Raw genomic sequence first — 17,006 nt, 5'->3', positions numbered from 1 at the left:
TTAACAATCACTTTCAAGGAGACTCTAAGTAGGGTTTTTATTCCATTTCATAAGCTTAATGTAAAACATTTAATATTTCATTTATAAATTGATTGTAACTGGACTTTCCTAAGTACATAAGTTCTGTATATCCAGCTAATTAGAGTGTAAATATGGTGATTCATACCTTTGCTTAAATGTTCCAATACTTTTTACAAACATATGAAGTTTTCAACTTAAAATCACACATCTAGGGCTTCCCTGGTGGCGCAGTGGTTGAGAGTCCACCTGCCAATGCAGGGGACATGGGTTTGTGCCCCGGTCCGGGAAGATCCCACATGCCACGGAGCGGCTAGGCCCATGAGCCATGGCCACTGAGCCTGTGCGTCCGGAGCCTGTGCTCCGCAACGGGAGAGGCCACAACAGTGAGAGGCCCACATACCGAAAAAAAAAAAAAAAAAATCACATGTCTAAATCAATTTTTCCATTACATTTAAAAATTAGAATCACAGGGCTAATGTCATGCTAAATGCAGCCCTGTTTAGCGTGTTAATGTGTTCTGATAAATTCTTTTAATCCTAACACCGTACTGTTAACACAGAAGGTTTGATTTTCATAAACATTTCTGTATTTAATTCTGATTCTTCCTAGGAATTTAATATTGCTGACCCACTAAGGAAACTGTCATCTCAGAACAAATGAAACTGAATTTCCTTCCCTGGTGGCTCCCGGGTGGCCTCCTCGGAGAGCTTTCCCGGGACCTCTCACACACAGGGTCTCAAGCCCCAGTGGCTGTAGTTAGGTTGTGATTTACTTCATGGGGCTGCTTACATCATTTGGGTAGATTTTGTGTTTTTATGGTTCTTAAGACTGTAGACATTCCTGCCTGGGTCTGAAAACCTTTGTATTCTTCATTAAAAAACAAAAAGTTGTTTTCCTGTCCCACAGGCCCGTGACAACAATGCCGTGGCAAAACGAGTTTCTGTATCGCACGTGTCTGCCAATGGTGTGACCTCTCAGGTCGTTTTACTGACATGTCAGGGTTGTGACAACCCTGTGAATGTCATGATGCCTGGGAGACAGGAAGCCATAGGCAGAGGGAGGGATGGCTTTTCTTGCTGTGTGATTTGTGTCCTCCTGGGAGTGGCCATGGAGCTTCTCCAGTGCCCTTCACCGTCCGGATTGTTTCTGTCTTTTGCGGGCAGCATGCCCGTGTGTTGTTTTAAAATGTGTGTTCCCCTCCCTCACACCTCCCTGTAAATGGGCTCTTAGCTTTGGAGATTTCTCTTAGAGAAATAAAATATTAGATAAGTTGAAGTCTTCTGATTACAATCCCTCAACCAAATTCTCTTTTCTTTATCTGTCCTTCTCTTTCACCTTTTGGTGGTAACGACTATCCTGATTTGTGTTCATTATCCAGTGCGTGTGTGTTGGGGGGAGGGCTTCCAACTTGTACTAAATGTGTCCCTATTGATAAATAATATGCAGTCTTGTTTGCATGGTTTTAATTGTTTGAGTGTGTATATGCATTTAAACATAGATACATAATTGTTTCACAGCTTGCCTTTTTACCCCTTCACATTGCTTTAAGCATTTCCATGTTAATATGTATAGTTTATTTAATTTTACGTGTTCATCATATTTTACTGCAGTAATTAATGTTCCATTGTATGCATGGACCACATTAATGTTTTCTGTTTCTGTGCGATGAGCAGTAGGTGATTCCTGTTTTTCACTATTAAAGACACAGTGCCGCAACTAACATGCCTGTGTACATTTCTGCAAACGTTTGTTAGGCAAGTCTAGTCCATATGTTCATTTAAAAATTTTCTAAAAGTGGCCAAATGCTCTCCAGAATGATTCTACAGTTTTCTCTTCCACCCGCAGAGCTGCTGTTCGGCGTCACCAGCTTTAACACTGTTTGCTAAACTGAGGATATGAAATGGTATCTCTTTGTTAGTTTAATTTTAATTTCCCAGTGGTTTTGAACATCTTTTCTCTTTTGTAATTGGCTTATTTTTCTTATAGGTTATTTGTATTTTTCATATGAATGTATAGTTCTTTATGTATTCCTGAAACCAGTTCTGTCAGTTTTTTGCATTGCAAGTATTTTCTTTTCACTTTCTCTATAGCTTTTGTAGTATAGTTTAAATTTTATTGTAGTCAGATTTATCAGTGTATCACTTTATGGTTTGCTATTTTTATGTGTTCTTCAGAAATCCTTCCTTAACTCGTAGTCATAGAACTGTTCTCGTGTCTTTTTGTTTTGTTTTGTTTTTCCAAAGTTTTAAAGTTTACTTTCTGCACTTAGGCCTACTTTTATTTTCCAGCTTTAAAAATTGTGGCAAAATACACAGAACATAAAATTGACCATCTTAATCACTTTTACGGGTGCAGTTCGGCGGTATTAAATACATTCATAGTGTTGGGTGGCTCCCACCTCCGTCATCTCCGCAGCCCTTTTCATCTTTCAGATACGAAACTCTGTCCTCATTAAACAACAACCCCCATCTCTCCCTCCCCTCAGACTTGGAGAACCACTGTTCTGCTTTCTGTCTCTATGATTTTGACTTCTCTAAGTATCTCATAAAAGTGGAATCCTACAATACTTGTCTTTTTTTGTGACTGGCTTATTTCATTTAGCATACTGTCTTCAGGGTTCATCTAAGTTGCATTATGTATTAGAATTTCCTTCCTTTTTAAGGCTGAGTAGTATTCCAGTGTTTGTATATACCGTAATTTGCTTCTCCGTTCATCCACTGATGGACACTTGTGTTCCTTCTATATTTTAGCTGTTGTGAATACTGCTGTTATGATCCTGGGTGTAACAAATAAATCTCTTTGAGACCTTGTTTCATTTCTTTTGGATATATACCCAAGAGTGGAATTACTGGATCATATGGTAATTTTATGTTCAACTTTTTGAGGAATCACTGTACTGTTTTCCACAGCGGCTGCACCATTTTACATTCCCATCAACAATGCACAAGGGTTCTTGTTTCTTCACATCCTTGCCAACACTGTTATTTTCCTTTTTTTTTAATAATAGTAGTCATTCTAATGGGTGTGATTGGTATCTTATTATAGTTTTGATTTGCATTTCCCTAATAATTAGTGATGTTGAGCACCTTTTCATGTGCTTAATGGCCATTTGTATATCTTTTTTGAAGAAATATCCATTCAAGTCCTTTGCTTATTTTTAAATTGGGTTTTTGTTTTTTTTTTTAGATTTATTTATTTATTTATTTATTTATTTATTTATTTATGGCTGTGTTGGGTCTTCGTTTCTGTGCGAGGCCTTTCTCTAGTTGTGGCAAGTGGGGGCCACTCCTCATCGCGGTGCGCGGGCCTTTCACTATCGCGGCCTCTCTTGTTGTGGAGCACAGGCTCCAGACGTGCAGGCTCAGTAATTGTGGCTCACGGGGCCAGCTGCTCCGTGGCATGTGGGATCTTCCCGGACCAGGGCTCGAACCCGTGTGTCCTGCATTGGCAGGCGGACTCTCAACCACTGCGCCACCAGGGAAGCCCCTAAATTGGGTTTTTATTGTTGTTGAGTTGTAGGAGTTCTTAATATATTCTGGATATTAATCCCTTATTAGATATATGACTTGTGAATACTGTATCCCATTCTGTAGCTTGTCTTTTCACTCTCTTGATAGTGTCCTTTGATGTACAAAAGTTTTGTAAAATTTTGATGAAGTCCAATTTTTGTATTTTTTCTTTTATTGCTCAGGCTTTTGGTGTCATTTCTAAGAAATCATTGCCAAATTCAATGTCATGAAGATTTTCTCTTGTATTTTCTTTTGAGTATTATAGTTTAAGGTCTTACATTTAGAACTTTGATCCATTTTGAGTTGCTTTTTGTATATTGCATAAGATACTGGTCCAGCTAATATTTTTGCATGTGGACATCTAGTTTTTCCAGCACAATTTGCTGAAAAGACTGTCTTTTCCTCTTTCAATGGTCTTGGCATTCTTGTTGAAAATCAATTGACTGTGTATGTAAGGATTCATTTCTAGGTTATTATTCTATCGTTTTGACTATCCAGAGTCCCTTGAGAGTCCGTATGAATTCTAGGATGAGTTTTGCTATTTCTGCAAAAAATGTCTTTGGAATTTTGGTCGGTATTGCATTGAATCTGTAGATTGCTTTGGGTATTGACATCTTAACAATATTGTTTTCCAGTTCATGAACATGGGATGTCTTTCTGTTTGTTTAGTGTTCTTTAATTTCCTTCACCAGTGTTTTGTAGTTTTCAGGGTACAAGTCTTTCACCTCCCTGATTTTATTCTTAAGTATTTTATTCTTTTTGGTGCTATTATAAATGGATTTTTAAAAAATATCCTTTGTTGGTTGTTCATTGTAAGTATGTAGAATACAACCTATTTTTTTGTGTTGACTTTATATCCTGAAACTTGGCTGAATTCATTAGTTCTGGTAATTTTTGGTGGATTTTCTACAAATTTAGGATTTTCTACATATAAGATCTGTTGAGATTTTTATTGGAATTTCATTGAATTTGTGGATTAATTTGGGGAAACGGACATCTAAAAACGTTGAATTGTCTCATCTATTAATATGGTTCATCTCTATTATCTCTTTGCTCATGAATGTTTTATGACTTTTATTATCAAGATATTGCACTTATTTTATTGAGCTTATTCCTAGATACTTTATAGATTTTGTTGCTATTATAAACTATTTTTTGTCAGCTTTATCTAGATGTAATTCACATACTATAAAATTCATACTTTTAAAGTATACAATTCAGTGATTTTTCAGTGTAGTCATAGAGTTGTACAACCATCACCACTAATTTTAGAATGTTTTCATTACCCCAGGAAGGAGTCCCATACCCATTAGAATAAGAGCTTTTAAAATTTGCATTTTCTAATAGTAAATGAAAACAGTTTATTTTTGTATGTGTATTTGGTATTTCATAACCTTGCTGAACTTTCTAATTAGTTCTAATAGTTTTTCTGTACTGTATATGCTTTTGGATTTTCTATGTAGAAATCACATTATCTGTGAATAAGACAGTTTGTTTCCTCCTTTCTAAACTTTTTTTCTTTTCTTTTTCTTGTCTTTTTGCCTTGGCTAGGGCCTCCATATGATATAAATGGTATATTTGTGTTATCCCTGAATTTAAAGAGAAATGCTCCTAATGGTTTTTAGTAGACACCTATTGTTATTTTAAGGAATTTCCTGTTCCTAATTCTCTTTATCATGAATGATACTGAAATTTTATCAAAGAATTTTTCTGAAAATTTTAACATGATTATATGGTTTTTATATTGATTTTTCATGTGGTGGATTACATTAATAGTTATTCTACTATTGAATTATTCTTACGTTCCTATGACAACTCAGTTGGCCATTATAAACTCTTAACATATGTACCTTTGAATTCGATTTACTCTAATATTTTATTTAAAATGTGTGTTCATAATTGAGATGTGTATAAATTTTTCTTGCCCTTTTCCAGTCTTTTAAAAAAATTTTATTATTTTTTTAAATTGAAGTATAGTTGATTTACAGTGTTGCATTAGTTTCATGTGTACAGCAAAGTGATTCAGTTATACATACATATATATCTATTTTTATCAGAATCTTTTCCTTTATAGGTTATTGCAAAATGTTGAGTATAGTTCCCTGTGCTAAACCGTAGGCCTTTGTTGGCTATCTGTTTTATATATAGTAGTGCATATATGTTAATCCCACACTTCTAATTTATCCTTCCCCCACCTTTCCCCTTTGGTAACCATAGGTTTGTTTTCTATGTCTGTGGGTCTATTTCTGTCTTGTATATAAGTTCATTTGTATCATTTTTTTAGATTCCACATATAAGCAATATCATATGATATTTGCATTTTTCTGTCTGGTTTACTTCACTTAGTATGATTATCTCTAGATCCATCCTTGTTGCTGCAAATGGAATTATTTCATTCTTTTTTTATAGCTGAGTAATATTCCATTGTATAAATATACCACATCTTCTTTATCCACTCATCTGTCCATGGTTGCCTTCATGTCTTGGCTATTGTAAATAATGCTGCTATGAACACTGGGGTGCATGTATCTTTTTGAATTATGGTTCCAGTCTTTTTTTTTTTTTTTTAACATCTTTATTGGATGGTTTCGGTCTTGATATCATTATATCAGCATCATAAAATGAGTTGTGAGCTTTTCCTGTATTTTTATTCTCTGAAACAGTTTGTATAACAGAGAATTTTCTGTTCTCTGAATGTTTGTAAGAACACACTTGTAAAATTGTCTGGATCTGATATTCTGGCAGAGGAAAACTGAATCCAAATTAATTCTTGTAAATGGTCCAATATTCTGGTCCCCTGCCTGCCCATCTGCACAGCCATATCCCCTTGAGTGCAGGCAGATCCTGTGGGTATGATGAGATATCACTCCTGTGGTTAGTTTATGAATCAGTTGACTCTGAGTTAACCAAAAGGGAGATTATTTGGGTGGGACTGACCTCATCAGGTGATCCCTTTAAAGGGACTGGGTTCTTCCTATAGTCAGAGAGTTTAGAAGTGTGAGAGGGACTGTTGAGGGGCCAGGTGGCAAGGATCTGAGAGTGGCCTCCAGTGGCTAAGAGAAGTCCCCGGCTGACAGCAAGTCAAGGGGACTCCATTCCTACTGCAAGGAAGTGAACTCTGCAGACACTCTGAAGGGGCTGGAAAGCATCACTTTCCCTAGTTTAGCTTCCAGACGAGGATGCAGCTGGCTGTTCCCTTGATTTCAGCCTTGTGAGACCTGCAGCAGAGAATTTAGCCACAATGTGCCCTGACTTCTGGTCCACAGAACTGTGAGCTAATAAATGGGTGCTATTTCAAGTCACTGAATTTGTGGTAAGTTTTTACAGAATAGAAAACTAATACAATTGTTCATGGTTTATTCAGGTTTTCTACTTCTTCTGTCACTTTTGGTAACTTGCTTTTCAAGAGGATATATCCATTTCCTCGAAAGTTTTAGCATCTATTGGCATAAAATTGTTAATAATATTCTCTTGTGATTCTAAAAACCTCTCCTGTCTGTAGTTGTGTTCCCTGTATTTTTATACATTCCTGTGCATGTGTGTACACAGTATGCACACACAAATGTATAAGTGTACATGTGTGCATGCATGCATGTACTATGTGTATTTGTATCTTTTGTATGCATGTGTACCCTCTCTTTTTCTTGATTATTCTTGCCAGAAGCTTGTTCATTTGGTTAAACTTTCAAAGATTCAGCTTTCTGTTATTTCTCTATTTTCTATTTTCACCATGTCTACTCTTTATTATTTCCATTTTTCTACTTTCTCTAAATTTACCCTGCTATTCTTTTTTAAGATCCTTGAGGCATAGCAATACTTGGTTTATTTATTTTTTAATCTTTAAAAAAGTAAAAACAGTTAAGTTTATAAATTTCCCCTAAGGCATCACTTTGACTGAACTTCACACATATAATACATAGAATTTTTGTTGTTGATGAGTTCTAAATATTTGGTAATGTCTTTAATTAATGAGTTACTTAGTTGTGCATTTTGAAGGTTTCTATAATGCAAGTTTTTTAAAATGTGTTTTTATAGTAGTATTCTTATTTAATTGGAGAAGTACAATAATATATGTTACTAAGTTTTTGAAATTTGCTGAGGCTTCTTTTGTGATGTAGGATATTTTCAAAGCTATTCCCATGTACTCCTAAAAATATATATTTTCTATTTGTTAGGAACACATTTTGTTAGAAAAATAAATAGATTATAGATGATAGATAGATGATAGATAGGTAGGTAGATAAAGGTAATATATGAAAGATGTAGAAGATTAGAACAATAAAATGGATCAAGGGTGCTAATTCTGTTTTAATCTTGTTCAGCCTTACTAAATTTTGGTGTTTAGTCTTTCAGGTTCTGATGAGAGCTTTGTTAGGATCTTCCACTATGTTGGAGGAGTTCTCATTCTTTTTCTTTATCTGTTTTGAATTTATGAGGTTGGGTGCATAAAAATTAATGATGATCATATTCCTTGGTGTAATTTTGCTTTCAATATTATGCATTATATCCTCTTTAGCCTTAGGATTGTTTTTTGCTTTAAATTATATTTTGTCTTTAGTATTATATACCAACTTCCTTTTCTGTAGCATTTACTTAGTATATTCTTTTTAAAAATCTGTTTATTTTCAACATTTCTGTATTTTTTTTTCAGGTATGGCTTTTGTAGGTAGCAACTTTTTGAAAGTTGGACTTTCAGAAGCTCCAATCTAATCATGTATGATTTAATAGGAAATTAAAATTCATTTATATTTCTTATTATTACTTGTGTGTTTGTACTTACACCTAATATCTTATTTTGTTTTTTCTCTTTATATTCTTTCTTTGTTTTGGGGGAGTCTTTTCCTGACTTCTGTGACAAAATATTCTATATTACCTGTTCCCTACATACCTTTTTCACCTCTGATGGTTTTGAAATAGACTGTACTTCTATCCATTTACTGGGTATCCTTAACATTTTAAACATATATTCATAACTATACATTTGTCTAACACAGAGGACAGAAAATTATAGCCCATCTGTCTGGCAACCTGTGCCTATAAATAAAGTTTTATTGGAACACAGCCTTGTCCATTCATTTACATATTGTCTGCTTTTATGCTACAATGATAGAGTTGAGTGGTTGTGACAGAGATTCTATGACTCACAAAGCCTAAATATTTACTAATGTCCCTTTTCAGAAAATGTTTGCCATCCTGTCACCTAATACAATGAAGAGTGGTTTAGCCTCTATAACATAATTTGATGCAACTACACATGGAACAACCCCTTCTGTAAATATTTTTATTATTGCCTAGGTTGTTAGTTTTGCATGTAGAAAATAATGAAAAATTGGACATCATAATTTAAAAAATCGATTAATTAAATTTAACTATTTAAAAAATTTCTATGCCTACCATTGCTCTTGTATACTGTGCTTTCCCTTTAGGTTCAGTTCCCATGTTTTACTGAAGATCTGGGGTGATGACTTATTTTATCTCTGAAAATATGTTTATTTTGCCCTCACTCTTCATTGACAGTTTAGCTGGATATAAAGTTCTAAGATGTCAGTTATTTTCCTGCTGCTTTTTGGTGGTATTACTTAATTGTCTTCTAGCATATTTTTTTTTTTTTGCTGAGGTGAAGTTTTCTCTCCTTTTAATGATCCTTTTTTTCCCCTAGATATTTCACCTTTTCTTTTTGGTAGCCTTTAATACTTTCTTTTTATGCTTGATATTCTGTAGTTCCTCACACCATTTCTAGTTGTATGTATTTTATTTATGTGATTGATACCTTGTAATGCACTTTAAATTTGAGAAAGCAAGTCTTTAATTCTGGAAATTTCTCATCTGTTATCTTTTCAAATGTTGCTTCTTCACCATGTTCCCTCTATTCTCTTTTTCTGGAACCTACATTTGATGTGTGTTAGATATATGATCTAACCTCCATATCACTTAATTTGTCTTTCATTTATTTCTTTGTCTTTCCAATGTCTGTGATTCCTTAGTACTATTTCCTAAACCATTAATACACTCCAACTATGTCTTTGGCCTAGAGTATGATTATTATTATTGATATTATTTTAATAATTATTTGTTTATTTCCAAAACTTCTAGCTAGTTTTTAGAATATCTACCTGTTTCTGCCTATTTTTGTTTCATAATTTGTTGATTTCATCTGAACAAAATTAATCTTCCAATAGTTGATTTTAGTAGTTGAATATCACTCTTCGTATTGGATTTTCTCACGTGCGATGGAATTTTGGTTTGTATAGATTTTCTTGTTGCCCTTCTTTTCTTCTCCCCTGACCATTTTATCTTATTTTTTACCCCAGTTGCATCTCAAATTTTATTCCTTGCTGCTATGTATTTAGAGTAGGGGGACAACAATCCTTTTTCACCAAGCATCCAGGGTGCATTTTAAAGGTAGAGCCAACAGGATTGTTAGTGAATTGGATGTGGAGTGTAAGAGAGAGAGGAGTCAGGTATGAAGTCTTGGTTTTGGCTTATGAAACATTTGACTAGTGCTATTCACAGAGAGGGGGGAATACTGGGGAAGGAGCAAGATTGGGAGAAAGAATAAAAAGTTTTTCAGTCACCATCGTGTAACAACTCTGAACTTAAAAAAAGTACATGTTTTAATATTTACATTAAAGTTTTAAAAAGAATTCTTTAGTTTTATTAATGTTTGTTATGCTTTTTTTTTGCTATCCCAGTGGAAATGTTAAAAAAGGCAGTTGGATGGATATATGAGCCCAAAGTTCCAGACTTGAGTTAAAGATATAAATTGGGAGTAATAAGCATACCGTGGTATTCAGAGCTATTGGGCACATCCTATATGGTGTGAGCCTTGAGGCATCTAATTTTTCAGTCTGGTAGAGGAGGCAAAGCTTGCAAAGAAGACCTAAAAGGGACTCCCAGGATGTTAAGAGGAAGATGAGAGAATTGACCAATGGGCAAGAGAAGAAACCATTTATAGAAGGAGACTTAACCATTGCAATTGGCAAGAAGACTTGACAAAACATTTCAGTGGAATGGTGCGGGTGAGAACATAGTTGGACAAAGCTAAAGAGAGGCGGAAAGGTAAGGCAGTGGGGAGACCAAGGATTGACACTTTCAACGAGCTTTGGAGCGAAGGGAGCAGAGAAATGTGCTGGGGTTGGAGGCAGATACGGAATTTTCTGTTTTGTTTTAAGATGGGAGACAGTGGGGTATGTTCTTATGCTAAGGGAGTCCTCTGAGCCCTCTATTCACTTTCCCCACTGTTTGTTCCCGTGTTCTCCTGTGGTAAAGTGAGGAATAGGCCATGTGGCATCTGTTCAGAAGTCCCTCAAGTTCCATTCTACTCCCGCTCCTGCTATCACCACCTCTCATGAGGCAGCTTGGAGTGCAGTTGGGGTTGCTTGGGGACATAGTTCAGGCTTGGACTCAATTCAAGGACAGATTCAAGGCCTGGCCAGGGACCAGAGACCAAGTGTCCTCTCGGGGTGACGACTGGAGGGATGGTTATGCTGGTAAAAGCCATTCCTAACATTGCTGGCGAGGACGTCTGAATTCAGTTCCTGGCCTCCCCTGCCTAGTACGCGCCCCCTGCCTCGCTTGGACAGCGGGGGACACAGGCACGAAGGTGTCACTGCTCTTGGAAGACAGGACATGGGTGGTGGGAGGGGCGTGCCCTCTTCTCAACTCCATGCGGAAGCCCTTACTTCCCCCTTGTCTTTGTTCCTGCCAGGATCCTCGCCACAGCTGGCACTGACTTTGACCTGAGAACCCTGCGGGCTGTGCGTGTGCTGAGGCCCCTGAAGCTGGTGTCTGGGATTCCAAGTGAGTCTGGCAAAAGCAATCAGGCCTAGCCTACCTGGACACTGACCTCTCTCCCAACCCCTGTCATGGCCAGTTAGGCCCTAACAGTGGGCCCTTTGGTGACTCTGAGCTTGCTGCCCTTGACCCCGGGGAACCAGGCACGAAGAAGGGAGGAGCGGCCCTCCTCCAGTCTCTCCCAACTCCGTGAAAACCCAGAGGGTAACTTGCTGTCCCTACGTGGAAGCTTTGATCCTCCTCACACCCTCTGCTGTATTTCCACCTCTTTGCTTCTTTTTCTGTGGTTAAAGGGCAGGTGAGAGATCGGCCAAGGTGGTGGGGCAGGATGCCTGAGAACATATTCAGAGACTGCAAAGGACCACCTGTCTTGGCTCAGGCTGGGCAGGGCTGTTGGGACCTGTGACCTGGTTAAGACGTGCTCCGGGACTGGGCTGCTCAAGAGGCCACGCGAGGGCAGGGGGTGGCCAGGCTACCTTGAGAGCCGGTGACTGCCTGTGCCCGTGTTCCTCCAAGCCAGTGGAAGTTTGGGTTTCCCTCAGGGCCTGGGTGGCAGGGCCCTGAGGCTGTGTCGCCTGAGCCCACTGCAGGGAAGACTGCTGGTTGGCTCCGCGTTCTGCCCTAAGACCCTGCCAGGCAAAGGCTCAGGCCTGTACCCAGGAGCTGGGGTGAAGCTGGAAGTGGGGTTCAGCCTCTTCTACCCAGTTCCTCTGGTCTGGACATACTCATGCCCTGCGGTCAGTGGTAAAACACTCCCTAGGAGTAGGCCCCCTGCTTTACTTTCCCTGAGGGGTGGGTCTGTCAGGAACCCCTGCTCTTAGTTCCCAGGATCCCCTGATTAGTTCCCAGGATCCCTTGCTTGTCCCTCCCAGGATCCCCTGCTCTTCCCTCCCAGTATCCCCTGCTTTTAGTTCCCAGGATCCCCTGCTTTTCCCTCCCAGGATCCCCAGCACTTAGTTCCCAGGAACTCCTTCTTCTCCCTCCCAGGATCCCCTGTTCTTCCCTCCCAGCATCCCCTGCTTAGTTCCCAGCATTCCCTGTTCTTCCCTCCCTTGATCCCCCGCTCTTAGTTCCCAGGATCTCTTGCTTTTCTCTCCCAGAATCCCTTGTTTTTCTCTGTCAGGATCCCCTGCTCTTCCCTCCCAGCATCCCCTGCTCTTAGTTCCCAGGATCCCCTGCTTTTCCCTCCCATGATCCCCTGCTCTCAGCTCGGAGGATTCCCTCATCTTTCCTCTCAGGACTCTCTGCTCTTGCTCCACCCTGAGCCCTCCATAGACTCAGAGATCTCACCAGAACTTCATACTGACACCCCCACACGCTGCTCCTCCCTGGAACTGGGACAGTGCTCAGTCCACTGCCCCCTGCCCCGAGACCCTGTGCTTTGTCCCCCTCCCCGAGGACTCTCAGCCCCGCCCACCTAGGCTCTTGCTGTTCTGTCCACGCCCTCAGCCCACTGCCCACTCTGCCCACTGTGCTCTCTGACCTGCCCGCTTTGCCTGCTCTGGCCCCAGGTCTGCAGGTGGTGCTCAAGTCCATCATGAAGGCCATGGTTCCGCTGCTACAGATTGGGCTGCTTCTCTTCTTCGCCATCCTCATGTTTGCCATCATTGGCCTCGAGTTCTACATGGGCAAATTCCACAAGGCCTGTTTCCCCAACAGTACAGGTGAGGCCTAGCAGCGCTCCTCAGACCCAGATGAGGACCACAGACTCATTCATCCTGGAGAGATGCAGTGTTGTGGGCCCTGGTGGGGGGGGGTTGCCCTCTAGATGCCAGACAAAGGAGGTGGACCCAGACAAGATAAACACAAACAGATAAAATAATTACAGATTGTAGTAACTTCTAGGAGGGCAACAAGAAAGGTATTTGCAATAGAGTAATTTGGGGGCCTGCTTCACAGAGAGTGGCCTGGGGAGGCCTCTCTGCCAAGGTGACAACTGGACAGCGATCTGAGTGCCGTGAGAGGGGGCCTGTGTGGTTGCCTGCCAGAAGCTCCAGTTACGAGGAACAGTAAGAGTGAAAGGCTGGAGTGAGAAGCAGTGGGTGCAGAGGGGGTCCTGTGGGTTCAGGCCGTGCTAGGACTCTGAGTCCAGGAGAGATGGTGGCTGGGGCCAGGCTGTTTGGCCTGTGGGTTCAGGCCGTGCTAGGACTCTGAGTCCAGGAGAGATGGTGGCTGGGGCCAGGCTGTTTGGCAGTCAGAACGGGTCAGGTTCTGGGTCTACTTTGCATTGAGGCCTGCTGAGCCAACTGGGTTTTCTGGGCAATTGTATGTGGAGTAAGAGAAAGGGAAGAGTTAAGGATGACACTAAGGTTTGTGTCTTTTTTTTTGGCCGCGTTGGGTCTTTGTTCCTGCGTGCGGGCTTTCTCTAGTTGCAGCGAGCAGGGGCTACTCTTCGTGGTGGTGCGCGGGCTTCTCATTGAGGTGGCTTCTCTTGTTGTGGAGCACGGGCTCTAGGCATGCGGGCTTCATTAGTTGCAGCATGCAGGCTCCGTAGTTGTGGCTCACAGGCTCTAGAGCGCAGGCTCAGTAGCTGTGGCGCACGGGCTTAGTTGCTCCACGGCATGTGGGGTCTTTCCGGACCAGGGCTCGAGCCCATGTCCCCTGAATTGGCAGACAGATTCTTCACCACTGCGCCACCAGGGGAGTCCAAGCTTTGTGTCTTGAGCTACAAACGCGTTAAAGGAGGAAACCTGTATGATCATCTCAATAAATGCAGAAAAAGTTTTTATTAAAGTTTAAATGATTCATAATTTAAAAAACCTCTTATCAAAGTGGAAATAAAGGGGAATTTTCTTAAACTCCCTAAAATTCCCTGCAAACATCATACTTTGTCATAAGTTTTGTGAGCTTTCCCTTTAAGGTCAAGAACAAGATAAAGACACACATGGTCACTTCTGGTCCACGTAGCCTTGGTGGTCGTGGCCAGTAACCTGAGGCAAGAAAAAGAACTCTATCAAGAATGTGAAAGGAGGAAATAAAACTGTCATTATTTACAGAGAATATGATTATTTATAAATAGACAAACAGTGACTTCCTAGTCTTCTTTATGAGTGTTTGTTAAGATACTTGGAGGGAAAGGAATAAATGTGTGTGATCATCAGTTTTGCCTTCTAAGCCTGGGAGCATTTGCTTTCCATCCTGGCAATTCCTCAAAATTTCTCCCATGTTGATAGGAGCGATTTTCCATGTATTGTTATACATTTGTTTTTTTAAATAGTTTTTTCTATCCTTTTGTTAGGATTTTGGGAGTGGAGGGGATTAACATGTGCTGCTTGCCCCCTTATTCCAGAGATTAGCCCTGGTTTTCTGCAATTTCTTTAACATGTCTCTGTGTGGTCCCTGGCTGCCGGCTAGACTGCAGGCCAGCAGGAGCATGTCCCCTTTGTTGGGGCCAGTGCCGTGAGGACTGGGCCCTGAAGCCCGGCCACGCTCTGGGCCCATGTTGGGTCGACCCGCCTGATGAGCACCAGGACTGCAGTGCTGAGTCCTGCTTGTTTCTGGCTCCAGTGTGACAGACAGATCTGCACGTCGGGGGAGTTTGGGCGGAGGTTTGGCCGTGAGGGAGAATCAGGGTGTTGGTGGTAGGAAGAGTCGGAGGTTAGGAGTCTGTCGTTTTTGATTTTAAGATGAGTGAGTCCTCAGCATGTTTACATAGTGACGGGCAGGTTCTAGTGGGGAAGGAGAGGTCGACCATCAGCTCCTGAGAGGGGGGGTCTGGGGGGGGCGGGGGCAGACCGGAGGCACGGGGACACAGCCGGCGCAGGTGCAGGAGCGGCAGGGAGCAGAGTTTCCCTCGGTGCCTGATTCCTGCCCCACTGTGATGAGGTCTCTGGGGCCCACAGTCCCTGCAGGGGTTGGAGAACTTGGCGTCTCTGAGCTCAGCCTTGCTCCCTTCTCCTCCTCGCAGACGCAGAGCCGGTGGGCGACTTCCCCTGTGGCAAGGAGGCCCCAGCCCGGCTGTGCGAGGGTGACACCGAGTGCCGGGAGTACTGGCCGGGACCCAACTTCGGCATCACCAACTTCGACAACATCCTGTTCGCCGTCCTGACGGTGTTCCAGTGCATCACCATGGAGGGCTGGACCGACATCCTCTACAGCGTGAGTTCTGTCCTGGCCCTAGAGCTGCTGGGGCCCCGCTGATGCGGAGCTTCTGTTCAGCCCCAGGCTGCCTCCTCACCCCACAGGATGGAGCACAGGCTCCTTCAGGCAGCTCCGCCTCGGGGCCCCTGACCTGGGTCCTGGAGTCTCCGGGACGGCTTTTCTTATGAGAGTAAAGCTGAGGGCCAGGTGGTGGAGGTCAGAAAAGAAAGTTCCAGAGAAGGTGCTCCTGCCGCCGCTGCTGACGACGGCCCACTGCGTGAAGAGCTCTGTCCCTGTGAGCTCGTAGACGATGGGAGAGAGGCTCGGAGAAGCTAGTCAGCTGGCCCTCGGGCCGAGGCAGCAGGTGGCTGCCTGGTGAACAGGGCAGGAGCAGGGCTGAGCGCAGGGAAGCTTCCCTGGTTGCGCCGGGGTCCTGGTGGTGGGAACGGGCGTCGTGTACCTTTGTTTCCTTCCCACTAAGTCTACCTGGTTCTCTTTCCTCCGGTGTTCCCTGTCGTTAGGATGCCAGCCCGTGCCAGCAGTGTAGGGCAGTCTGGGGGTTGGTGCCTGAGACAGAAGTTGGGTTTAAGGCCCTCAGGGGCTTCCTGGTGACCCATCTCACTCCCGCCTCCCCTCCACCTGCGGCTCTTCTTGGGGGACCTGCCATCGACTCCTGGGCAGACCTCTCTCTCTTTTTTTTTTATGGGATGACGCCCTCACCCCTACAGAGCTACCTTCTACCCCCTAGAGTCCTGTGAGCTGTGGGCATGAAAACAATTAAGTTAGTGGAAGTAGAGAAAGAAGGTGCACTTGAAACAGGAATTTTGAAGGTCCGGCTGGTGGACTGCTGTGTTTTGGTAGCTGGAGGGTGTGTTGTGCTTGGGGGCTGTGGAGGGGGTGTCCTAGAGTGTGAGGTACTTCACTTTGAACCTGTCACTTGTGCACTGAGGGTGGGGCTTGGGCCACCAGCCCCTGGAGCAGCCACATGCTTCTGGCATGAAGGTGGGCAGGAGGAAAGGGACAGCCTGGTGCCCTCTGCTCTCCGCCCCTGTGGGTCTCAGTGCCAGAAATCCAGCAGGCGCTCGGTAAGTGCTGGCTGAGCAGGCAGATGGCAGAGGGTGAGTTAAGGAAAAGCCAGCCTGAAGTCCCCTGAGCCAGAGCCCTCTTTGGAGTGGGAGTTGCGTCTGGTGACAGTCTCGGTTTGATCGAGGAAAAGAGGAATGGAGACAAGGGTGGTGATGAGGAGCTTGGCTGTTCTCTCCCCACAGCCGATCCAGGAACAGTTTCCACAAAGACGAACCCTAAAAATAGCTGAAGCTGGCCACGTCACTGCCAGTGCCACCTGAGCGGGGCACCGCGTGAGCAGGTCTCCACAGCCCTTTGTGCCATGGGGCTTGGCCAGGTGACTCAGCCTGGTAGGCCTGTGCCCCCAGGAGAGGGGTGGGCAGGAGCCAGACCTCGGGGCAGGAGGTGCTGGTCAGGAAGTGCCACAGAGGCTCACCCGACACGTATTTCCAGGGGACCCACTGGGTGCAGATGCTGCAGGCACAGTGGTGGCAGGAGGCCTTCAATAAATAAGGGCCTGGTAATGGCAAGCTGCTG

At 42.8% G+C, this 17,006-nt stretch overlaps 1 protein-coding gene across 4 annotated transcripts in view; it reads left to right on the top strand.

The window, feature by feature from the left end:
• The window catches only part of CACNA1B (calcium voltage-gated channel subunit alpha1 B), a gene marked incomplete at both ends in the record, with an annotated part of 195,796 nt that overhangs the window by 36,475 nt on the left and 142,315 nt on the right, over positions 1–17,006 (top strand). For all 4 annotated transcript variants that reach the window (XM_079706058.1, XM_079706056.1, XM_079706057.1 and 1 more), the window contains 3 exons: positions 11,239–11,330; positions 12,836–12,988; positions 15,232–15,422. In XM_079706058.1, coding sequence (XP_079562184.1) covers positions 11,239–11,330; positions 12,836–12,988; positions 15,232–15,422 — 436 coding nt within the window. The remainder of the gene's footprint in view (positions 1–11,238; positions 11,331–12,835; positions 12,989–15,231; positions 15,423–17,006) is intronic.

The sequence above is a fragment of the Hyperoodon ampullatus genome, assembly GCF_949752795.1.
Source record: "Hyperoodon ampullatus genome assembly, chromosome: 6".
Taxonomy (NCBI): Eukaryota; Metazoa; Chordata; class Mammalia; order Artiodactyla; family Ziphiidae; genus Hyperoodon; species Hyperoodon ampullatus.
Note: the sequence above shows the minus strand (reverse complement) of the source record. Positions and strands in the feature narration are given on the sequence as shown.